The sequence below is a fragment of the Rhinolophus ferrumequinum genome, chromosome 20 (assembly GCF_004115265.2).
Source record: "Rhinolophus ferrumequinum isolate MPI-CBG mRhiFer1 chromosome 20, mRhiFer1_v1.p, whole genome shotgun sequence".
NCBI lineage: Eukaryota > Metazoa > Chordata > Mammalia > Chiroptera > Rhinolophidae > Rhinolophus > Rhinolophus ferrumequinum.
This window is the reverse complement of record NC_046303.1, coordinates 42224004-42251732: the sequence shown is the minus strand read 5'-3', so window position 1 is coordinate 42251732 and position 27729 is coordinate 42224004. Positions and strand designations below refer to the sequence as shown.

At 33.1% G+C, this 27729-nt stretch overlaps 1 protein-coding gene across 7 annotated transcripts in view; it reads right to left on the bottom strand.

Moving 5' to 3' along the window:
• The window catches only part of CACNA2D1 (calcium voltage-gated channel auxiliary subunit alpha2delta 1), a 457063-nt gene that overhangs the window by 116601 nt on the left and 312733 nt on the right, over positions 1–27729 (bottom strand). For all 7 annotated transcript variants that reach the window (XM_033088705.1, XM_033088698.1, XM_033088699.1 and 4 more), the window contains exon 7: positions 11437–11568. In XM_033088705.1, the coding sequence (XP_032944596.1) occupies positions 11437–11568 (132 nt within the window). The remainder of the gene's footprint in view (positions 1–11436; positions 11569–27729) is intronic.

Genomic DNA, 27729 nt, shown 5'->3' with positions numbered 1-27729 from the left:
TTTGTTCTTAACTGTGAATGTGGTACTGTTGATCCAGTTTTGATCACACAGATGAAAACAACAACCTAAGGAATGGCAAATAGAACCTAATTGCTGGAAACCTCATGAGCCAGAGTTACCCTAACCAACTGATTTATCTATTACCCCAAATAAATATATAATCTCTGTTATGTCAGTCATTGTTTATGTCATTGAATCAATATCATGATATAGGCCAGAACTTTTCCCAGTTACACAAACCTGGGTCAGGTTTTACAGCTTGGAGAATGTACGGGAGGCAAACTTTTCACAGAGTGTTTGAAATCAGTTTCACTATCTTTCCCTGCATCCCTATATCTCTTACAATATTATTTTGGCCATGGGAAACTACTTATTGCTATATAATATTTATATACCGTGTTCCCCTGAAAATAAGACCTAGCCGGACTATCAGCTGTAATGTGTCTTTTGGAGCAAAAATTAACATAAGACCCAGTCTTATTTTCAGGGAAATATGGTATAAGAAATGGTTTTATTTTCGGGGAAACACACTACGATTAAATTATTAATGCACATACTTCAAACTAGAGTTGGCACATAATAATCATTCCACATGTGAATATTTTAAAACAGCATCACTGAGTCACTGAAACTATTTGTTAAAGATTACAGATTTTTTAAAATAATACATTATTATACAATATGCTTAAATTTTAATCATTTAAAAGCATATTCCTATGGCTAGTGCTGAGGACATCATCCCATTTCCCCATCCTAGTCCATCCCCATGATGTAGGCAGGTGTTACACCGTCAATAAAAACGCCTGGAAATCTAAAAACTGACTTCACATGGTTACTTCAGAAATCCCATGGAGAATACCAGCATAGGTAAGGGGTGGGGGATAGGAAAAGTGTACAGTCGGACACCTAGATAGTTATAACTATGTTTCCTGGCACTTTCCATTTGCTCCCCCTGCCTTATTTCATTTTATTTAGAAACAGAGTTCTCTGAAGTTCTACTCTGATACTTGTTGTCAGCTCTAGTACCTAGGATCTTAACTTATTTTATCCAGCTTAATTTAACAAACACCTATCATTCACTATATGCAAGGCACTGCATTACATAATGTGAAACATACATATATACAAGTAGCCATCTCCACCTGCAGGTGCTTATAACGCATTGTTTTTTAAGAGGAAAATATATAACATACATTCTGAAAGAATATACGATTTGATAGCCATTGTTATAAATTAAAAACAAACTTCTCCGAGAGGATAAAGAAAGACCGCTTTTGTGAAAGCCTTCATGTTGAAAGTGGTGCGTGTATTCTATTTTGATTGATGGATAGGAATCGTATGACCAGAGATGGCGCTCTAGGAACAAAGTATATAAGATATGAAAAGAAAAGGAACATTGTAGAAAATAAAATGAAATTAAAATTAAACAAATAAAGGGGTGGGGGATATAGATGTACACTGTGAAGATTGAACTGTGTAGTAAAAGATAAAAGTGGAGGCATAAGTTGGGTTAGAGTCTTTGCATGATCTGAATGCCAGAGTAAGGGAGCCAGATGTCAGTAAGAGAACGATGTCAAATTGGATCATTTTACTAGAGAAGCGACCATCTAAGTTGTGCTCCAGATCACTTTGTAATAAATTTTTTAGATTCTTTTTGCAATGAATTTTAATATGTTTATACACACACACACACACACACACATTTTAGTATTTATTTATTTATTTATTTATTTATTTATTTATTTATTTATTTTATTTTTTTTTTTTTTTTCTGTCTCATCCTCTTGTGGGCTCCTCATGCGCAAAATGATCTTACTGGAATTAGAATTCTTAGGATGTCTCAGTTACTTCAGAAACAGCAGTTTTGCCTTGTTCTTCCCTCCTTGCAGGTCAGACTTGACTTAATTAATCAAATGATATTTGAATTTTCATTTTGTTTCTGAACAGTGAGACACAATGTTCAGATGATATCATTGCATTGGCTTGAGAGTACCTTTGATATCTCAACTACAATATGTCCAGAATGCTTCTTTACTTTATAGATAAACAAATGGCAGAAATGCACATACAGATACACAATATTCTGGCCAGAATAAATCACCATAGTGATTATAATAAAAGATATACAATAAAAAAATATATTATTACAAAGTGATTTGCTGCTAATTCTGCAGATGTTAGATAATCCGCATAATATATCTGCAGTTAACATAAAGGGTTATTTGTCTGCCAGCAGGAGCAGCAGATAACAAGGACAAGATGTGTGGTTAAGTGTAATATCAATAAATAGTACACAGAGACTTAACCATTTAGATGGCTAATATGCAGTTATTATCTGTAGCTCAGAAATAAGATGCAACACAGCAAGTTCTATGAAATAAAAGATGAGAATGATTCACTGGTAAATAATTTCAGATATATGTTACATAGAGAAAATGTAAACTCAGAGAGAACAAGTTTCCTATTTTTGTAAGCAAATAAATCCAATTACATGATAATAATGATATATTTATAAAAACAAAATAAATATGATTCTACAGGAACAAGTTTCTGGGTTTTGAAAGTCAATAAATCTTCTTACATATGGTGATAATAACATATTTCTTTAAATTTTTATATTTGAGAGAAGTGCTTAAATAGCTTTTGAATTTTTTACAAAAATGTTTTGAATTTTTCTTGAATTCTTATATCTTAAAATATACAACATACAAAATGAATTACATTAGCAAAGATGGTTCTAGTATTTAAAAATGGACAGCACAAGGTATAGAAATTTATCAATATATGCAGGAGAAAGGAACAGGGAAGATATCTTTTGGAAGTTAAAAAGAACTAAAGTTTTTTAACAATACTTATTCACATATTTTATATATAGTGTTATCCCGTCAAATTATAAACCACTCCCATTTTCATATTAGCATCCTATTTAAATACTCTCATCTGTCAGCAATAAATCATTTAATCAATTTAAACATGAACAGATATGTATTAATTGCAAAGTGAAAAACTGTTACAACGCTTACATGTGAAAAAAAGACAGATTCAAAAAGGGCAACAAAAATAAGGCTACAGAATCACCTCTATAAATCAGGATTATTTGAGAACTTCAAAATAATATAGTATTTTGTGTTTATATAAGATGTGCCCCCCAAACAACATAACTGATGAATACATCTAGCAATGTAATATCATTCAGAATCTAAATCCTATTCTTAGCTGTCGAAAGAGCTATTCTGTACTCTCCTGTCAACACCTCAGATTTTACTGTTGTGAATCAAACTCATCATATTACTCCAAAAATATAAATACTTCTGATTTTTTTTCAGTAAACATTCTCATATCTACTCAAGCTAAAAATTATAGTCATCATAACTTATACCTATGTTTGTCACTAAATTCATCTATTTTTATATTTTATTTCTTATTTTATCTTTTTTTATTGAAATACAATTTGGATATAAACATTGTGTAAGTTTAAGGAATGCAACATGTTGGTTTGATACACTTATATGAGGGTTAAGTGAAATAAATCAGACAGGAAACAACACTGTATGATATCACTTATACCGGGGATGCCAAAAAGATGTATACAAGTGGACACTTTGGTTAATGTTGCTCAAGCAGTAGTTCACCGTAATCAGATGTGCCTGGATCCTGATGGTAACCACGTTGAGCACCTCTTGTAATTGCAGAGGTCAAACGTGATTTGTATTCATCTTTCGTTATCGGTATATACTGAGTATTACAATTTTAGTACAGTTTTCCTTTCTTAAAATGTGTATACATTTTTTGGCACCCTCTGTATATGGAATCTAAAAGAGCCTAACTAATAGAAACAGAGAGTGGAATGGTGGTTGCCAAGGGATGGTGGGTGGGAGAAATGGGGAGTTGTCAAAGAATACAAATTTTCAGTTTGAAGATAAATAAGTTCCGGGGATCTAATGTACAGTACAGTTCTTATAGTTAATAATACGGCATTATATACTTGGAAGTCACTAACAGAGTAGATCTTAAATGTTTTCACCACAAAAAAAGAAATGGTAATTATGTGAGGTGATACAGGTGTTAGCTAATACTACAGCTGTAATCATTTCGCCACATGTAAGTATATCGATTCATTTTTTATAAGGTTTCTAATATCGTCAATTTTTTTATATTCAAGGAATCTTTTTTTTTTTTTTTTAATTCCTATTTGGTCCCTTGTTCGGGTCTTTTAAATTCCAAATCTGACCATTATAACAGCATGTTTTTGGCCAAGGCTCTCAAGTGTTTCTCCTTAAAAATTAGCCATAGGATTTCGTTGCCTAGAATGTTTGTGGTATATTCCAGACAAACTATTCCGACATTCAAGGCCACATAATCTGCCATTAATAAGCCTTTTGATTCAATATAACTCTTCTTCTGTAACAAACTATTATATTAGCTGGTTTACTAGGCTCCAAAAATATTTCATTTCCTTTTTTTTTTTTTTAATTTGCACCATTTTCCCCTCTAAAAAGGTCCGGCCTTTTCTTCTTCATTGAATCTAATTGCATCTTCTTCATTTTCAATTCATAGTTAGTAAACCTTACCCATAACTCTAGTCTATAATTACCTTATCTTTTTCAAAACTCCTATAAGCAAATCAATTACTACAATCTGTCTAACTTATTTGGTTTTTACCATTTAATGATTTGTACTGTAATCTAAATCTCAAAATACATCAAATTTGACTCCCTAATTAGATTGAAATGTCCTGCAGAGCAGAAATAACTTGTTATTTTAATACACAGACTTGCACCGAGTAACCAAGGCAGAAATGTTCTGTGTCCCCAGGATCTCTTCTCTTTCTTAGTTAATACAGCTCCTGCTTTTTAATTGTGTTCACGGCCATCTCTCAAAGGTGACTTTGACCATGAGTTCACTAAATTCGGGGCAATGTTACATAAGAAGAAAGGTTTCACATGACTTCCAAGAAGTGTCCTTAAAAAGCAGGGGAATACAGTTCTTTGTCACTTAAGAAAGAGCACAAGTAGCAGTGGTAGTCCCTGAAGCACACAACACACTCAGCAGATGGCAGAGAATTAAAACAGGCGTGTAGACCCTTTATTTGGGAAGCTTTCTTATCAGCCACTGCCTATGAAACTAATACTATTCTTTGACTTGAGTGAGAAACAAACTTCCATAATGCTGAAATCAACAATTGTTTCGGATTTTCTGTCATTGGTAGCTAACACCAGTTGTAATTGACATACTGGACTTTAATAATTATTAACATAAAAAATAGAGTAATCACTTCCATTTAAAGTTTGTTTATACAGTGATCAACAAATCTAATTAAACACATTTGTGGATGAACCTGTGGATATCCAGTCACAAATGTTAAAGTAAAAAAAAAAAAAAAAAGGAAAAATCAGGCATTTTTGAAAGATAATTGATCACTGAAATAGTACTTCTCCAAACATTAAAAATGTTGAGGCTCTTTTGCTATCCCATTTTCTTCAAATTGGCTAGAAATGTCTCAAATACTCCCTTCATTAAATAACCAAAAGAGGATTCTTTGGACTACCTTGTCATCTGCTATTAGATATTTAAAATATATTTGGGCTATTTTTCAAACAGTGTCAAACAACTCAAGAACAATTGGTTATCTATATAGAAAAATGCCACTCCATATATTTTGCACTCAGGTTCTTTTGTATTTTGTTCTAGCAAAATCCTAGCAGATATAACAAGGAAATGTCCCCAGAGGTACATTTAACAGTAACTCAACATATATCAGTTCCCTTTAGTGTATCTCCATGTTTTCGAAATGAACAAATGAGGTCAGAGAAAGAACAAATGATTAATAAGACATTAAGAAAATGTCATATGAAGATGAAGCCGATATTTTTCCCTTTTTTGGTAAATGCAACTAATTATCTAAAAAGAGTAAGTGCTGCCTACAATGGCATTTCAATGAGCCACTAATTCCTAATTTACAATAGCTATTACCGAAATAATTGGTACAATTTTGGGAGACATTAATAGGTAAAATGAGTAGTTTATACCCGCCATCTTTATGATGGGTGAAAATTCACAAAGTTGATTGCTCTTGAAAGCAGTTTTAATATTTTTAAAGTTAATTTATATAAGTCAGTTAAGAGATTTTAAAGGAAAGCACTTGTAAATTAAAGTGATTTCACAGTCGGCACATAAACAATGAAGGTGTCACTGGACATGGGTGTCAGCTTCAGCTGCACCGTAAAGCTAACAATATGACCAGGGAAAGTCACTCAAGTTATCCTACAAAACAAAGCAGATAGTAAAGTTAGTGTCTGCCCTGGAAATCTTCTTCAATCCTCTCAAGTTACTGGTGAAGAAATATGTTCAGGATGTAATGTGACAGCCAAAACACAACTATGCCGACCGCAGTTTTACTATGAATCAAGAACTCCTCTTCCCTCAGTACAATGTTCAGTTTACTGTCACACAGCCTACTGACCTACTAAGTTGGAGGAAAGACAAAGAAAGATGGGAGGGGTTGGGGGAGGAGAAGGAAGAGGAAAATAAGAGGGGAGAAGAAAAAAGAAATACAGCAATCATCTTTTAGCTTTTTCCCATACATATCAACTAAATAAGAAAACACAATTTATTGATGTTCAGTCCAAGGATAGATGTTAGAGTTCAAATCCTCACTAATTACCAAACAAACAAACTGCCATTCAGAATCAGCCAGCAGAAGTGCCTTTATATTATGGCAGGTGTAGACATCTTCTTACTGGGAGCCAGTAGTATCTCCATGTAGTTTAAATAATCGAATAAATAGGAATCATGAGGGTGGCCAAACATCACCAACGTTTCCTACTTGTAAGCAATTTTCTAAGAAGCATATTTACTTCTTTTCTTCTCTTAACAAATCCACATTTTAAGCATTATTATCCTCCTTGTTTCACAACTAGAGTCTGTTGAGTGTCTTCCAAAAGTTACCACCACATCAAGTGATGGAAGTGGGATTTACACCCTGGCCTTTGGGTATATACTTGCTTAACCCACTCACATATACCATGTAGCTCTGCTCCAAGGAACATCGGAACACTGAACAAGAAAAATTTTTAGATTCTATTGTGAGTCAGAGTGTTCTAGTTTCTGCAAAACACTTTATTTTCAATAATTGTGGCAATTTTTTTAAAAAGGTAGTGTCAAGAATTAAAATAAAATTATAAAATTCTAAATTTGAGTTAATGGGTGAAACAAGATTTTTTTTGACACAATAATTCTGTGACGCAATGGGTTAGTTGATTTTTCCCACATTAACAAATGTAGAAACTCAGAGCCTGAGAGACAGGGTTGACATATTTAGCAAAAATAAATAAATAAATAAATAGATAAATAGATAAATAAATAAATACAGGGCACCCAGTTAAATTTGAATTTTGATTAAAAAATACTTTTTTAGTGTAAATATTTTCCAAATATTGCATACTTATACTAAAAAATTATTTGTTGTCCATCTGATATTCAAATTTAACTGGGCATCTTTTACTTTACCTGGCAATCCAACAGAGAAGTGACTTAATTTAGGTCACAGACTAACACCTACATCTTCTGACAAACTGTACAGCATGGTGTTACTGCTAGATATTATTGCTTAGTCATCTGCTTAGAACTCCTTCCACATTTCCACTTCATCTTCCTTGTCAACTAATTAAAATCTCAATTTCTCACTTGAAAACAAAGACGGATTAAGGCAAAATTATTCTAGTTGATACCCACTCTTCTCAAAATGCCTACTGTTTTGCATTTTCAAAATATTTTTCATTATATTATTAATTGATCACAAAAACCCTCAGAAGATAAACTGAGAGTTAGGTTTTATATTTTTCAGATTTGACAACTAAGACTCAGAAAATTTAGGAGACCCGACCCAGTTTCTCACAGCTAATAGAAAGATACAGCCTGAGGTCCAAGTCTTATCATGTGAAAATCCAGTTAAGTAAAAGTGACATATACTCTATTTTCACTCTGATTTAAAATAATTAATAATATTTAAAGAGTATTTTTGACCTTTGCCTTTAACAGACAGGAATCAGCAGCGAGCTACTCTCCGTTATTTTGGCCCATATCAAAACGGAAAGGCTAAAATCAGAGAAAAGGGTATGGTTTACTGAGAAATTTTTAAAAATCACTTCATTTTTAGAAACCCTTTAAAGTTGAAAAAAAGTTGTCAAATGTATTGAAAACATGTCAGCATAAACAGACAGTTCCACTTTTAAATTACATACCGTCTTAATGTCTTTGTTAAAGAGACGTGGTTTTATTATGTCATTATCAAAAAGAGCAACTCATTCAGCCTAAAAAAGAAGGAACCTGCCATTTATGACAACATGGGTGAACCTGGAGGACATTACGCTAGGTGAAATAAGCCAGAAACCGAAGGACAGATACTACATGATACCACTTATGTGAGCTATCTAAAGTAATCTAACTCATAAAAGCCGAGTGCGATGGTGGTTGCCAGGGGCTGGGGGAATTGGGAAACGAGGACGTTTTAGACATAGAGTACAAAGTTTCAGTTATGCAAGATGATTGAGTCCTACAGAGCTTCCATATAGCTTTGTACATACAGTTGACAATACTATATTGTACGCTTTAAAATTTGCTAAAAGGGTAAATCTTATGTGAAGTGTTATTATCACAAAAAGTGTAATAATAAATAAGAGGGTGGGAGGAAACTTTTGGAGATGATGGGTAAATTTATGGCATCGATTATGGTGATGGTATCACAGGTGTATACTTATCCCCTAACTTATACATTATGAAGAGCTTTTTGTATATTAAGCAATAATGAAAAAATAAATTAAATAAACAGAACTCAGTAACAGATTCACTAAAATTGAAATTGCATCAAGTGCCTTCCATAACAGTTAAAGCCATTTTAAATAACCTCCTCTAACAGGTAAATTAATTCAGCGTGTAAGACATTCAGTGAATTGATTTGTCTGCCAAACCAGTGCTCAGAAGCCAGGTATTGCAAGAAGAACAGGGTTGCCCTCACAACTAACCTTCCGGGGAACCACATAGATTCAGTTAAATTAAACATTTATAAGATCTTTTCCAACATACAGTGGACAAATGTCAACACATTTGAAAATATATGAACAGGGTTTAAAAAATTTAACCCAGTGTGGGGACAGAGCCCCAGAAAGCAGTTTCCAGGCTCTCGGCCTCACATAGAAAGGTGCTGGCTCAGGTAGTAGATATCCATCAACTGTGACTGGCTGGCCATCAGCTGTGGCTGGTTGGCCGTCAGCTGTAACCATTGAGCCATTGGCCACTAATATAACTGCCGCGGCTACTGAGGGAAGTTGAGGAGAGAGGAGGAGACTGAAGGAGAGTGGAGGAGAGTGGAGGAGAGTCGGTCGGTTGGCAGCAAAGCGGACAGCAGGTCGCACGTCGTGTAAACCCAGGGAGACCATAGTGGTATGACTCCCCTACCTATGGCTCCGTGGGTGTTCCTTTTTGGCCTAGCCATATCCTGCGTTCTTGTGTGGGGAGCGGGACCAGAGACCCTGCCTGACACCCCGCATGACACCCATCATCCTCAATTAGCACTTAAAATAACAAACAGATGTTTTATCAGTAAATTTAAAAGTTAACTGCCATTTGTAAAAAGAGTCATTGTTGAAATGCTCATAGCACAACTTATCTTTCCTTCCACTTCCTGACTCCAATGTTCTCTCTCTTTTTTCTTATGCAAACTTCCCTTTGCTCCTCTTCCTATTTCTCTCTTACAATCTCTGTTTGCCTTTCTTTTTCGGCATCCTCAATTTTCCTCTGGTACTGGGCTCTTGGTTTCTCATCACTATCATAATTTTCTCTTATCTTTCCCTCTTTCCGTTCAACTGCTCGCATATGTATATTTATAATGAGGTAATGAATTTTAAAAGTCTTAAAAGCTACATAATGCTGTAAATTATTGATAAAGGTGTTCTTACATTTGTGTATTAAATAGGCTATCAAGTGTCTAACTCTTATATTTCAAAATTATAAATGTTTTATAAGACCAGATATAACTTTAAGGTTTATTACTTCAAGTTTATTATGTGCATGACCAGTGTTGCTTTTTTTCCTTATATTATATACTAAAATTTTCAACCTCATGAGATATATTTAACATGTTTATAACATAACTTAAGAGTATTTTAGAAAGGCAACATTAAACTGAAGTCTTTCTGTAAGCAGAACATTTTACTATTAAATTTATGTGATATTTTCCCCAAACCAGATATTAACATTAATATTTTATTAACTCACCATTTTTTTTCAACATGGAAATACAAAGTAGCCCTTTCCTAACACACTGAATTTCTGCAAAAAATCAATTGATCTTACCATTTGGCATTCGCAACCATGCATGAGTTATGCCTTTACCTATTTGAATGCTATTCAGTCTGATGATGCTGACATACTTTTATTCATTCCTATTGCCGTACAAAGGTATATATTATCTAATTTCTATTTCACCCCATTTTTGCTGTTGTGATTTTTTTTTTTTTTGTATTTTGACTAATTCTATTTGTTAACCATATGTAGCAAAACTCAAGTCTCAGGAAGAATTCTCTTCTATACCGTTTAAAGTCAAATTACTTAGCATGTATCTCATAACTCAGGCCATGTCTTTCAGAAAAAAATAATTTATTTGTGCTTGTCAGCTTGTTTTAAAAAGGGGAGAAGTTAAAAATACCATCAGATATTTCACTAAAAGTCTTTTCAACAGATTCTTACGATTTACTAGTGATTAACTTTTCATTTTTATTACAGATTTATTGTTTATCCTCCCTCATAAGAATAAAGGACATTACCAAAGGGTTTATTCATTTTAATTTATAAAATATATTCATCTTCAATGTATATATCATCACTGAGATTCCCTCAAAATTAATCCAACCAATCTTACACATAAGAAAGTTCTATTTTCATTGAAATTTCTTTTCCTGTCATACCCATTTTAACAAATCCACATTCATTGATTAAAGAAAAAGCATCCACTTCTTATACAGAACCACTGACTTGAAATCTGGAAAGAAACATTTCAATCAGTTTCTAAAAACTTTATTCAATTCTCTGATGTGACTCACAACTTGGTCGATGCTGGGCAGTTGGATCTTTATCTCAGGATTGTTTTAGGATTCAGGATGCCCTCCTGCTCCAGGGTACACAGATATACCTGCTCGTGGTCTCAGAGCAACCTGGCCTGATTCCAGATACCAATACTCCAGCTGTTTCTCATGTTTTGGTTTAAAGTGATTTTGGTAGATATACAGCCATGCGAGGAGAAATACTCTTTCCTTTTAAAAAACAGCATGATAACTATCTTTTTTCTTACAGTATAGGAGAAGGTAACAGTGCTCTCAAGAAACACTAAGACCGCTGTTTAAATTTTATCTGGTGCCTATTGAATCTCCCAGCACTTACCTGGATAATATCGGGCCAGGCCTGTGGCACTGCCAAACACCTGCCACAACAATGAAGGGTCTTCATCTCGATTTTTTTTGAAAACCTCGTCTAAGGCACTTGTCCAGTTGAGTTCGTTTAACACAATTGTTGCTAAAAAAAAGAAAAAGAAAAAAAAAAGGAAAATCAATACCAATTTATAATTAATAATTGGATCAGTCTTCATTTATTTGCAAAATAATGTTATGTATTTTCAAATTTATTGCTTTACCTATGAAAATACTCTCATCCAGTGGTTATCAAAAGTTTAGACAGGGAATTATTTCTTCAAACACATTTTTACATGACAGTGGCCTTTTTGATATTTTGTGCTGGGTAATTCTTTGTTGTGGGAGCTATCCTGTGTTTCATAGAATGTTCAGCAGTGTCTCTGGCCTCTACCCACTAGAACTGTCTCCAGACATTGTCAGATAACCCCTGGAGGGCAAAATTGCTTCCTGCGACTCTGATATACAAAACAGACACAGCTCTTTTGGTTGAGAAGGGGTAGGAGGCATTCCTCCCCTTGAAGTGGTTTTGAAGAAATCTACAGGACACCTCAGGGCGCAGTTTGATGATCACCTATCTTTACTATTAATGATTCTGTGTGATATGCTAACATAATCTGGTCTGTTACCTGAGTTGAGAAAAACAAAACAAAACACATGTCTGCCATTATGGTTCAGTAAGTGTGTTTGCACAACAAAAAAATGTATACACATTTCCAAAGAAAAAATCATTCAGAGGCTTGACGATATCAGTGTCAGAAACAGGAAGTAGCTGCGGCTTTATAACTACCTTCATGAACAATAATTTTCTCTTTTTCTGGTTAGTTCAATTAATAATTATTAATTGAAAACTATTGTTCAAAAAGGTAGTGATAATAAGGGTTAGGTCATTAATTTTGATACCTACTTATAACTGCTGACTGACGCTAGACAGGTATTACAAACATATGACATTCATTATATGTTTAGAAGCACTATTATGCTTCTATATAATGCTTCACATTATATAGAAGCACTATAACGTGGGATATAATGTGGGTTAAAATAGTATATAATTGATAATTATGGGCCTCCATGATTATAGCATCCTATGTCTAACATATTCAATATCTAACTGGTTTAAAATATTATTTTCCCTTTTCACAAAAACATGAAAGATAATCTCTTGTCTTTTTTTTTGTCTTTATCTGTAAATTATGTACCATGTCCCCAACAGATTAGCACATTGTGCTACTCTGCGTTTGAGAATCTATCACCAAACCTAAAACGTGGAAATTAACTTGTGATAAAGACTGGACATACTGTTCAACTTTTATTCTTTTCAGTAACCACAGCAAATAAAGGAAGTAGACAAAATCATGCACAAGTTTTTGAAAGGTAAAAAAAAAAAAAAAGAGCTTCTATCATGAAAGCTGTACAGTATATGTGTTTATATATTAAAGTTTATCATTTACCAAAAAAATGAAAAAAGGATATTGTAAAATTGTTCTGGGACCAACATCCTAATGCATTTCTCATTATTGAAAACTAACAAGATTTTCATCTTTATAGATGTGATTACTTCCAGAAAGATCAGTGTGTGTGTGAATATTCATGAGCTGGGTCAGATTCATAGTGCATCTGAGGGAGTAGTGAATTCATATGCAAAAGCATGATCCAATCAATACTAAGTGACCAGTTATATCAAAATTTATATTCACATAGATAACCTGAACTTATACTCACTATTCATGAATATTTATAGTGATATACAAAACATTACAGAAAGAGTGACATCGTACTTTTCTTTAAACATTCATGAATTTAACAGTAATATTTCACTGAACAAATAATGTTTATTTATGATCCAGATAGACTTCATTAATGCCCAATCTGTTCTATCTCTTCAATTTCCTTGACTCTTTAATTCACATTAAGCAACAACTGATATCTAATTATTTTTAATAAAGGTTTATTTATTTTCAAGGCTGCTAATTTTTTTCGTAAGTTTTATTTGATAACAGAGACTAAATATTAGGCTTTGATACACTGTGAATTATACTTTTATATACGTGGGGAAAAAGTGAAGCTCTGAAATACTCTTATCATCATGGTGCTTCATTTTAAAATTTGCAGTTTATACATTTGAAAATTCTTTTTCAGATAAGACGTTATTAAAGTAGATTTCCAAATGTGTTTTTTTCCCCCTAAAATTTGTTCATCTTCAAATGAGCAAAGTACATAAAATATTTGCAGAACGGGTACATGAATTGATTTTAAATTTTACCCAGAATGAAAAAAAATGGTGTCGACCTATCGCTTGAGTAAGGTTTGTCAACTTGATAGTGTGGAACAATGAGTGAGGCTACACATACTTCCATTTATCATTGTACATTAATAAAGACTTTTGAATGCAATCATTGCTCTATTAGTTGCAATCTTTATTTGAAAGTCCAGAGCGATAAATCAAAATTCAAAGTTGGCCACAGGAGTACAAAACTAGTGCAACCTCCTCAGAGGAGAGCATGGTTATAGCTATCTACTGTAACACACGTAGGCTTTAACAATTCTATTTCACGGCATTTATACAATGAGGAGAGTATGGATCTCCAGCTCTTAATCAGAGAATTTTAGACCAAGAGTCATTCAATCCAATAATTCTGTTCGATTTTGTTAAAACACCAATATTACAAAGTAAACAAAATTACTGAACTAGGAACATTTTTTTCTCAAACTATATTGAAAACAACTAAAAATGTAAAAAATAATATATATATACACACACATATATATATATATATATGTAAAGCATCAAAGCAAACCAACAAATATAAATAGTATTTTAGATCCTTCTTGATTATTTCGCTATATTTTTCTGATTCACATAATGAATTATATTTGACTGGTAACATATATTATTTCAGTATCCTGAAATGAGCAGATTTCTGTCTTCCTCACCTTGTAAAATTAAATACTAGCTTAATCCATGATTCCTAGAGCCCAACATTTCTCCATTTCTATGCTATTAGCATAACTCAGGATAAACAATACTGTATTAACTGGGTAATCTGCAGATGATGGAATAATAAAACTAATGCAGAATATTGGTTATGCTAAAATAAATCTATGTCATTTCCTGCATCTACTTTTTTCTCCTTCTACTTTCACTATATTTATACACACATACTTCTTTTCTTTTTTTCTCTCTCCCTCTCTCTGTCTCTCTTTCAAATTTGCAAGTAGAATTTATTTAGGAAGTTGTTTTCAATGAACTGGCTACAACTAGGTAAAAGACCAAGTGCGTTTAAAAAGTTCAAATTATTATTAGGAGATTTTTGTTTTATATTACAAAGAATTTATGTAATCATGAGGTGCCTTTCTCTGGCCTCAGCTAGTATTTTCAGTCCCCTATTTTCCTAACACCATAGTACTTAAAATAAGAGGTATAAAACATGATCCTTCTATGATTTAAAAAACAAAAAAAAAAGATCAAATTGCTTGGAAAATTATTCTCAGCAAATATTACTCTGGATTATAAAACTTTATTATCAATTCACATAAAGACTTAACACTCAAAAAATAATTGTGGCACTCTCATGAAAGTTCAACATATTATAAGTAGGTTTCCATTTGTCACTGTATATTTATAAACACTTTTAAAATGAAATTATGATTCAATAAGTCACAATCTTTATTTGAAAGTCTAGAACAAGAAATCAAAATGTAAAGGATTTTATTTAATTGATGAAATACTGATATAATTTAGGAGCTAAATACGGTTTCATGCAAGAATTACAGAATAAAAAATATTTTTAAAACAACTAGAGATATTTCTTGGCCACAAATAAAATTTTACCTTTTATTTGGACAGATAAACTTAAGAACATGGATAACATTTCTGACTGGTTTTCTACAAATTGCTGAGCAGTATTTAAAGCTATATTGTATTTTATATTTTCAATTTTATATTGTATATGTACTGTATTTTTAATATATTATGTACTATATTCACTCATGCCCTCCTTCTTCCCCATCCCTCTGAAATAGTAATGTATTATATTCACACAAACTTCTAATTTCTTGTTTGAATGGAGATTAGAAGTACATGAGTGATATTTTTTTCATTGTAGAAGAGCAACTGGTCATTGGTGATCTAGCCTTGAACCTACTGCCAGTAACTAGTAAACTTAAGCTAAGTGTCTTATGGCTACTTTAAGAGCAAAATTCGTCCTCATTTTCTTGTCTTTTTTTTTCTTTCTTTCTCTCTTCCTCCCTTTCTTTCTTTCTTTTTCTTTTCTTTCTTTTCTTTCTTTTTTTTAATTTTTGTAAGAGTATTTGAGCCAAAGTGACAACATATGTTGGGGAGCAAATCAAATTAGTCCTCATTTTCTATTAACTTTTAAGAAATAAAAGTGTTTGCTAGAAAATTAGATTTTTCAAAAATAAGTCTTTTATGGATGTCCAAGGCTAAGTCTATTAAAAGCAGCACATGCTGGGAAAAGCAAACCTTGACTTTGGGGCCTCTATTCTGAATGGCATAACAGGATTTCATTGATAATTGATTCAGAAAGCCAAGTATGCATCTCTATTCTTATAGTTTTCAAAAACATGGCCTTGGTGTTCAGCGATTCTCTCTTTTAGAGTACTCTATTGTTCAGTCTGGCTTCTCAAGGGAAGAAAGAAAAATCTAATTTGTAACAGAACAAAAGAAGCACCTCACTTTGCTAATTCTTCTAAAATACATGACTTACATCTATAGCTTGCTTCTGACATGGACTACAGAATCATTTACAAGTTCTGAATCAAATTTTCTTCTGTAAACTTCCACCCATAAAGTGTTACGTTGTTGCTGCCTTGTAAGTTTGGACACATTTTGTTGACTTATTCAGGATTCAGCGCCTCGCCATGTATTAAAGGCACTAAATGACTATTTGAAAAACCTTCAAGTTATTCATAACATCAACTATGGCATTCAAACGAAGCAGATACATGTAGAAAAAAGAAGAGACATATCTGTTAAGATTTACTTAAAATAAATAACTTTGGTAAGTCTGTATCAGATATATTTTGTAAAAACACAAAATAGCTTTGAGAACTCTTTAATAAGACCTGTAGGTAGTAAAGCTATGTAAGGAAGTAGATACTCCCTTAAATAGATATTTCCTTAAGTAAATACACAGAAAATAAAAGTTATTTTTTTGACAATGCTAAATATTATACAATTAAATAATTAAAGGAAGAGAGCCAGCCAAAATGTTTACCATACTATTTCCATTTAGCTAATAACACCATTTTGTTCTCATAGCCTTGCATTGAGATAAAATTAGCCTATATTATTTACACTGTTGCCACTGGTAGTAACAAAGTCCATAATATTTATTAAGCTCTTACTGTATGCCAGCAGGTATGTTAACCATTTTCTATGCATTGTCTTATTTAAGTTTTAGAATGACACTTCGGGTGACATTCGAATATACTAATATCTCCTTTTTTAGTTGACAAAACAAATAAAACCTAGAAAGGGCATACAATTTGTCAAAAATCAAAGTCAGAGTTATAGAGACAGCACTCAAATAAGTGTGTATCAGATTCAAAAATTCTTGGTGTTCATGAGCTATTTATTTCTAAGCTTTCATTTTATGTGTAGCTCTAATTATTTAGAATTTTAAATCTTAAAAAAAAATCACTTATGCCTTTGTAGCACAGTGTTTCTCAATTGAAAGCAATATTCCTCCCCAGGGTACATTCAGTATTGTCTGGAGACATTTTTGATTGTCATGACTGGTGGGAGGATATGGCATCTGGTGAGTAGAGGCCAAGGATCCTCTAAAACATCATTTAATGCACAGAACAACTCCCACAAGAAAAAATTAACAAAATGTCAATAGTGCCCTGGAGTAGAAACCTTACTCAAGGACAATAATAAACACAAATATAAACACAAACACAATGAATCCACTTTGCAAAAAAGCAATATTCCCAATGAATAGTGTCAATAAAAAGCCACAAGAAAACTTCAAAGTGAAAGTTGTTGATATATTTTTAAAATAATATTATTTTATGATATTAAAGTATGTAAATGCTTCAGGCTACATTTTGATACCCTTTGCATTGAGTAAATTTTTTATCTCATCCCAAGAACGCTAACACACTATTCTCGTACCTGAAAAAAGTAAGGATTTCAAAATTAATTTTTAGTGCCATTAAATATCTTTCCCCACATTCTGTTTTTGGACAGTCATGGGACATTGGAGTTTTGGTTTGAGTTGTTATTTCTAATAATTCGACACTTACTGTGTGATTCTAAAGAAAACATTTTATCTTTCTAGCAAATCTTCATTTTATCCCATAGTATATGAGGTAGTCATCAAAAGAGTTGCATTTAACAGATGCGCTGAGCCAGATGTCACTAATTTTATTCATCAACCCTAATCTCTAAAAAGAAAAATGTTAATAAGAAGAAATCCACTGATCCAATTAAGCACACCGACAAAAAGAATCCACTTTAAGGACTAGAAAGTGTGCATAAATATTAAAATGAACGAATCTTTTCAGTGGATTTCGCTAAGGGAATCTCATCTAATCCCAGTGCAAATGAAAGATTAATAAAATACAGGGAGATGGGACGACCAAATCTAATCTCTCTAATCACGTCTCAGGCACCAGACTCCACCTCCCACTGAGGATGGGAGAACAGAAGGCTCCAAGGCACACGTAGACCCTGATGAGGAGATAAGCCTCTATTTCTACAGTTAATTTGGTTCAGATATTAAAAGGCCCTTGTCCTTGTCAATTCTCTAACCCCATATTACCGAGCTTTCTGGTCTTGCTCCTCATGTCTTTAGTTCCCATAGATGGAGCACCTGGCTACTACCCAGAACACAGCTGTTCTGCTTTAATGAAATCTGCAAATTGTGGAGCCCATAGAAGGAGCTCAGAAGAAATCCACTTTATTATTAAAGAAAATAAGAATAATGAAAGGGGAATAGAAGACACTAGGATCTAATGTCATGTTTATAATGGAAGGATTTTTCTTGGAGGGGTGCAGGGTAGGGATTTTGCATAGAAATAACATTTAGAAAATAAGTTAAAAACTTGATCTTTCAAGCATTCCAAGTTTTTTCTGTTCCTAGTATCAAAGCCAAACACCACCATCACCACCAAGTAGAGACTTTGGTAGCAAAGAGTCTCTATCACTGGCCCAACAGGTTACTTAAAACTAAGCATTCTACTTCTTGTGCTTCTATTGTTCTTTCATCTAAGAAAGGAACATACATACACTAAGGATCCTAGATAGCCTTCAGGGTTAATATGAATATCAAATAAGCTTATGAACAATAGTGAATCAGTGAACGTGATTTTATTATAGTCCTTTCCTTAGCTGGATAAAAACACTGTAACATGCACATCTCCTTTGGATATCTCACATAGACAACAGCTTCTATTTAACATTTCTGCATATTATTTTACTATTCTTGGTTATTTTCTTTTACTTGAACAATTAACATACTTCTTTTATATACAGCAATTAGAATGCAATTCTCTCCATTTATTTTGTAATAAAGCCACAATCCTTCTGTTCACCCCCTGATTTATTTAAAAGCTCTCATATAATGAGATGCTCTGCACTGACACTATATAGTCAAAATATTATAATTTTAAATTTGGGAACATTGCTTAATTTGTAAATGTTAACAGGAACTTTAGAGTAATTACCTGAAGAAGATAATACAATTTCTTCCATTAATACATAGTTATTTTAATTACAAATTGGACTATTTGTAATTAAAATTGCAAAAATTTGTTGAATATGTATTTCTATATATTAGAATAAAATTCCGTTAGACACAGACCAGCTAAATAGCTGAAAATGTTCTAAACCACTTTCATTTAAGTTTTAAAAAGGGAAATGAAACATGAGTTTAAAAATAAAATCAGAAGCTATAACAGAATAGACATGAAGTTGGAAGCCATGTAAGAATTAATATGGAATTAAGGCCAAATTTAAAGGATTGCAAATTGATGGAGCTTTTTTTTAAAAATGCATACAAAAATTATCTTGCCAGTGATGCCCTCTGAATAACTGGCACTTAAGAACTGAGTACATGAGTGTACGCAGTATGAGCAAAGGCTATTCTCATGGACTGCCCTCCCACTCACCAGCCAAGTGTCTGTGTCAGACCAGCCCTTTCACCGTGGAAAAGTGCTTTACCCTCTCTAAACCTTATTTTCCTCACCTGCAGAATGGGAATAATAATAACGGACTCACAGAGCTGTGTTGAAGATCACACGTACTTCGAACACCGCCTGTCACTTAGTAATGGCACAATAAATATCAGTTGCCCCTATCATTATCATTATTCTTATTATCTTATTTACCTCTCAATCCTCAGCATTGAATAGATTTTTTTTTTTAAAAATATTGATGGAGCAATTTGATTGAGCTGCTGAAATGCTAGGATGAGGGATTGAAGCCTCATATTTTTGCCTCTCAAGAAATCTTTGCTCTTACCTCAGCCCTCAGTTACTGTCCAAAAACACTACCTAATCTCCGTGCCGTAAAGCTCTGAAGAAAACTGTGCTAACTTTTCCCAAACCATTTACATTCTTATAGGAGAATACAAATTAAAAAGCAAAACAAAACATATATCTCTACCAGTAACACTCAATGTACTGTATAATTTTGGTGAGGGGATAACTTTTACAGTGAGAGATTCCTAGTGCTCCTGAAATCAAACCACACTGGTGAATGCTGACATGAATATAGTACAGACACTCTAAATTTCTGGGAGAAGAAATTAAATTACATAAGATCTAATATACATACCAGACATCCACCCCCTTCACCCCTCACCCACACACAATTATGCACAAACAGTTCTCTTAAAGCTAGGGAAAACTCCGGGTGAGAATTACAGACAAAATTAGATATGGGAATTCTCGTGCCTTTCCTCTGAGACTTCCATATAAAGCTGGACTGCTAAATTCAAAAAGAAGGATCAAAAAATATTGGAGCTGACTAATGAGCTACGGTTGAAGAAGGATAACAAGGCTCCTGGGGATGAGGGGAATACTGTCAGTGAGGCAGACACTGCTTGGTACTTAAGGGTGTGTGTCAACCAGTCTTAGAATAAAGAGTTGTCTAGTGATTTTAAGATGCAATCATCAAGTGCATTGAAACAGGCTACATAGTTGGCTGTAATCAAGGAGAGCAATCGCTTGGTTTAAATACCATGCACTGCTTCAGAGTGAAACAAAACAAAATAAATCGAAGAAATTGAATCAGAGATTACTTACAGGATCATGTTACCTAAAGGTATGGATGAAATCTAATACCGTTTCTAAGACAACACGAGGTTAATATCCTTATATCTCTAGTTGCACACGGATAGAGAATTGCCCAAATACGTGTAAATATACATACATTCAGAGCACTCATTACATATTTTTGTCATTCATACAGATAGACATCTACATACAAAAAAAAAATCCAAATACATCAAATGTCAGTTTTCAGGATACTTATAACATAGTGAACATGATTTCTTCAGATTTTAAAGTGCATATTACAGTTGACACATTAAATTTATATTTATCAGTCTTAAATACTGCATTATTCAGCAATACCCTAATAATACAGAATTAAATATTTTTCTATTCAAATAAATGATTTTTAAATTTTCTTTCATAACTTAATATCACCCCTCAAAAGTTTGAATTTATCAAAATCAAATTGGTTGAAAAAGCTCAAGTTACCCTGACATAGTTTTAAAATATTATAAATGATTCAACATGTGATCAAAACAAATATTCCACAAATAGACTTTTAAAAATGGCTTAAAGAATTTTGATCTGATGAAGTATACCAGAAGATGGTAAATGACCAAGTCATCATGTTGGTTCCAGCTGCTGTGTATCTTTCATCTTCTCTCACTCCATGGCACACGCAGGTCTTTCATTATAACCTTTCTTATTTACTTATGAGTATTCATTATTTTAGTTGGTATACAATCTTATATTGGCTATAACCTTCAAATAATCTCCCTGCCTCCAATCTCAGCTCATTGTCTTCCCTTCTTCCCACTGCTAACACAGTATTCTACTTGGCAAATGTCCTCCCTAATTAAAAGTCTGCAGTTAGTCTCCATAACACCTGGTCTTTTATGATTGGCTTCCCTCCAATCTTCTGACCTCCTCTTCTACTGCTTTTCTGTGCACTGTAAACACAAGCTATCATCAAATACTTCTGCCCTTCCCAGAGGATACAAAGTTCACTCATGCCTTCCAGGTCATTGCATACACTGTCTTCTCAGTTTGGACTTTTTTCTACCATGCCTACTTGTTAAACTTCTTCTTTTTTTTCATCACAATTCAGTATTACCTTCTCTAGGGTTTTCTTTGATTTTCCTACCCCAAAGACCCCTCATCTAGCAGAGTATAAACTCTCCACCCCCGTATAGCTTTCTCTATATACCTCTATTAAAATACTTCCCATATTTCATTATCCTTGTTTATTTGCCTGTCTTCTATTATGCTGTCTTGCTTTAGGGTAGGCACTACACGTTATTTATTTTTTCTCCAGTACCTAAAATATAGTGGAAGAGGCTATGGAATGTAACATCTGTGTTTAATGAACAGATGTACACTACTGTGCAAACTATGCAATTGCATAGGGGTTTTCAGGTACAGGATGGAGAAAACGGTACCTGTAACATCTAGGGTTGTTATGGAAATGTAATGCTATACTTAATGCATAATGGGAATTCAGTGAACAGTAATGACTAGTGTGCTGAGGTATTCAAACATATTTGTTAATTAAAATATCGATTAAAATATCGATAAATTAATATATCGATTGTGATTCTCACGTGTTGGGTCACCTTTTTAAGTTAGAGGCAATTTTCAGTTAAAAAAAAATCAGTTCTTTGATTAACCTTCATTGTCCTATACCATATCAAAGCAGGTACAAATGATCCAATAATTCCTTTTCCTCCCTTCAATGCAAAGAGATAGGTGAATGGTGGACATCATAAGAATTGGAGGAGGAGAATCATTCTAGTCTTTTTTTTCGCTACACTCAAAATATCTATGATAGATCAATTCCTTTTAATGCAGATGTTTTGAAGCTCCTGATACACATACTGTGGCCCAGTTTCTAGGAAGTCCTTTAAATCAGTCAATATTTCTAAGAACCTTCCTAGGAAGTATCTCCCAGTTTGTGTGCTTCATTTCCTAATCATCTGATTTCTATCATACAGAATGCTCACTCTGAAGAAACAACATTTTAAGGTGGGACCTGAAAGAGAAAGAATGCATCACGGGAAGACTGATATAAAGCCTTTTATTAAGATAATAGACACTAATGATACTGACAAGTAGGAAATGCATAGATAACAATAGAATGGTTTTATGATCTAGTGTGATATTTCAAAAATAGAACCTCAAACAGTTTTCATGCAACCAAAAAATATCCAAACAGATATACACGACACAAGGAAAAACCGTGGCAGATTAAAAATAATTTGGTCATTTGTACTGTAATAGATGGAACACTTGAGAGGCGAAAGTCTAATTTCAGCATTGTACTCAATCATTCAAAAACACTTATTAATATCCTTAACTAGCTCTTGGAACTAAAATCAGGCAAACTGTGATCATTCTTCTCAAGTTGCTCTAAATCCAATGAAGACAGGGATAAATCAAACCATCTTACATCAAATTTTGCTTTTGTATCATAAACTCTATGAACAGTACCTGCCTATCGGAAGCTAAGTAACTGTTTCAAGGTTCAGGGGGTGGTACCAAAAGGCTTCCTGGAGGAGGTGACATACACAGTTTTAAAATAGAATGGAGAGGTCATAGGAAGGCTTGGTGGCTGGTTCAGCGAATATCCTATGCACGGCACAGAGACTGAAATAACAAACCAAAACATAAAGGCATTCATTCCAGGAGTTACAGGAGCTGATAGTTTTTCAGAATGGTGAATGAAAGACAAAAAGGGAACGTAGGACGATGGCAGCCAACATAAGATTAAAGACATACTATACTATGTCTTTACGACCTAGGGGTACCAAATACAAAATTATATTATTCTGAGAATTACAGAGAGCCATATAAGCAGAAGTAAGAAATAATCACATTTGTACTTGAGACCTCACTCAGAAGCCAGTGTGAAACAAGATTGAATGTGGATTGGAAGCAAGCCAGACGTGAATGGTGAAAACAAGACAGAAAGCTATTACAGTCAGGCTGGTGAGGGATTATAATGGTCTGAACTAAAACAGTAGTGGTGGACACAGGGAATGGAAGGAGATTAAAAAGACGTTGAGGAGAAATAATCTACAGAGCACTGTGCCCGGTGGTGGGGAGGGAAAAAGAGAAGCGTTGGTTTTCTAGCCTGGTCCCGGACAGTACTATTAACGAAGACAGAGGGAGGAGGGCTATGTTTGGAGACAACAATGAGGAATTCTATTTTGAGTATAATCTGAGGTACCTATGAGAGATATGTTTTAAACAGGGTTATTCAGAAGGCAATTAGAGAAATAAATCTGCAGCTTAGCCAGAAGTCTGCATGGAGAACTCAGTTTTGGGCAGCATTGTTTCAGTGATAGTGGGATCTATCCAGTTTGAATGAAGTCATCAAGTATTGACACCAGGAAGATCTAGAATTCCTTAAAGACTAAAGTTTTACTAATCAGAAAGAGATGCCCAAAAGGAAACAACGTGGACCTGACTCTCATAAACAACAACACATTTGCCATAAAAAGTAATCAGTGTGTAGTATACTTTAATATCTGTTGTTCTCATTTAACAAAAACTACAAAATGTGCCCCTTAACAATTTTCACATCTGCAGTAAAATGAGTGCACTGAATATAAATTCTGTGTACCACGTATGACTCACAGTCCATTAAGAGAGAATATGAAAAGATAGTAAAACCAATGAAAATCCATTATCTTCTAATGCATTCTATTTCAAATTTTGCCTTTTAAAAAATAGTTATTGACTGAAATCAAGTACCCAGAGATACAATGCCTGCCTGTCTTGTATATAGAGCACTTTAATGCTTGCGGTGCACTAGAGAATAAGCAATTTCCCTTCTGCCTCCCTTAGAATGATGAGGTCATCTATTGTGCCTGTATACTTACAGAGAGCCTCAAGAGACTGAGGCTCGATGATTACATGGTCTTGTAAGCCCATAAAGTTCTACCACAGGACTCATATGTGTATTATTAAGACATTCTAAATTGTCGAACACACTCTCTTCACCACTATTGTGCAGCTCTCTTCTGCAATTCACTTGCACCTTTGACTTTTGGAAATGATTTAAACCGGCATCAGAAGCTCTAAAGGCATGAATACAGACCACCCTCATTCATCAGAAGAAAAGAGGGACAAGATTTAATTACTTAGACACATAGAAGATTTTTCTAAAAAGGAAACTTCAATCAACCTTTCAGTGAAATTTAATATCAGAAAGTAATATACAGATCAAGACTTTAAATCTTCTATTTCATAAAACAGTCAATTAGGCAAATGTAAGAACTAATAAAGTCAATTTAATTTTAAACGCATAGTTACCGTTCTGATATAAACGTGGTTTATTGAAATACATTTCACTGTTCTTCCCCAAATGTATTTTCCTTGATATTAATCTTATTCGTGTTTTTAAAAGATGCTTTTAGTTTCTTGTCACTTTGTATTCCAAATCAAACTGACGTAAGCCAGGGTCTTTTATGTTATTAGTCAGTTTCTGTGGCCTTCCAAATAAACATGAAGCAAAATCTATTCATTCCTTTGGTTCAACTGAAAATCTTTATACATATTCTACTAAAGTATCGATTATCCATTTTCTTGCCTTTGCATCTGCTATTTCTAAATGTGATACTTCCAACATTTTTGTTTAAAACCAAAAGCTTGTACATTTTATTACTAACATTTCTGGGGGTAACTTTTCCAACTGCATATCCTTAAACAAGGTAGCAATACCGTCTTAGAGAAGAAGGTAGTGGGGTGTGTGTGTGTGTGTGTGTGTGTGTGTGTGTGTGTGTGTGTATCACTATGGGCACCAGATCATATTATTCCATCCTCTATTTAAATTGATGTATACTTATGGTATGCAAAATCAATAACATTTGATTCATTTTACAAGCATTTAGTTATACTAACCCTTCAAGACACTGTCAAAACCTCACATAATTATTTTCTCGTGAGGACAGAAAAACAATTTTTTATGCCTTTAGAAAATAAAAATATTATGAGATTGAGATTGAATTTACTCTTTCTTTATAATATTCTCAAAAAAAGATTCTCTTGAATGTAAATTTATTTCCTCACTTCCAAAAGTATATCCAGTAATTTTTTTCTACCACTGAGAACCCATCTTATTAATCACTTTATAAAACATTATTTTTTAAACCAAATTCAAACATCTAATCTCATTGTCTAGAATCTGTATCTTTTATTAAAGTTAAAAATCTTTCAGAGGTATTGTAAGTTTTTGGAGCATAAAGATGTTTGCATTAAAATTAAAATGTCCCTGAAACTTATGGACAATATTTGTTATATCCATTCCTAAACAATTCTCTTCTTTCTCTTAGTTCAGAATAAGGTGAGATTTATGCTATCAACATCGAAATATAGGCTATGGAAGTATACTTTTTCTCTAAGTTAAGATATTATTATAGGAAATTCCAATCAACTCACAGCTTGCTGGAAAGAGTTCTACACTCAAATGATATACAGATGTGAAATGTGTACATATGTGCATTTATGCAAAGTAAAATGAGGATTAAGTAGGAGATATGAAATGATATTCTAAACTTTTCATTTTCCATAATATTTCAAACAAAAGTGTTTTTTATATCAATTATTTTAATTTTGTGTCAAAACTGATGTCTTTAACTGTTTTACTTTTTTTCTGGCAATTACTTTAGTGTCATATTCTAAGTAGAGCTTGTAATTGTAATTTTTGAAATGTACACGTATAAATCATAGTTAAAAGCACGAGCTTGTGGGTAAACTTTGAAATAAAACAAAATTTAAATATCTGGCAATATTTTACATTGATTTAGAACTCATTATTTAAACCAAAGACCAATGTAGATGCAGACACTACACATGTAATATTCCTTTAATATTAATAATAATAAACTCTTGGGAGATTGTTATATATGTAAGATTATATAAATAGATTAAATTTGTAGTAACTATACATTAACATAAAATGCAATCTAAAGAAGAAAACAACTATGCATATGTTTCACTATATGTTACCAAAGGAATTTGAAGTTTGAAATTAAGAATACTGTGGTTAGAACAGAGTTCTCAACTTCCACTGTACCAAAACTTCGCATACTTTTACTATTGTAGAAGGTCTAAACTCAGCATGGCTAAATCTTAAGTAGGCAGACAGGAGATGATGGGTCACTCACAACATCTAATTATTTATCCAGAAATTCAACAAAGGAACACCAGTAAAATGTCAAATGTGAGATGGAACTTATAAGACAGATAAAAGTCTAAAAGTTTCAGAGTAAAACTTTTAAATAATATAATTTAGTGTTAAATTCAAGTCAGCAAGGCATATGATAAATTTGATCCATTGATAAATCTTAATATTTTCAACTTCCATTAAAATTGTATCCTTCATTATAAAAATTAATAAAAAATCTAAGGCTGAATTTAGCAATGTTATAGTTAACAGCAATGATATGATAATATCATACATGGTCTCCTATAATGCAAAAATGTCATATTTTATTGATAATTTATATATACATATTTAAGAACAATATATAAGAACACACACACACACACACACACACACACACACACACACAATTTATAGTCTACTAACCCAGGTTAAACTGAAATCTCCTAACCTGAATATGGCCTCTAGCCTAGTGATTACAGAATACATGCTAGTTCAATTACATTTTGTCTTAATTATGAGCAGTATGTCAGTGGGAAGGGTAGTTAATATCAAATATTGTGAGTAATGGATTCATTTTTGAGTTTTAGAAAACTAATAAATTGGAAATGATATAATTTCAACATATAATATTTGTGTATTTTTCTAGTACTTTGACTGTTGACTTGGAAATGAGCAAAAATATAAATTTAAAACTGTCAGAGTCTGAAATCAACCTATCATCCACATCCTAAGAGAATAAGCTGTGGGTTTTTGCTTTCCCTAAGCAGTCATATATTTTAAATCTGGATTAAGGAGAAAGAGAAAAGGAATGAAAGATTAAAATTAAGAGAATGGAAATGATATTTATTTAGT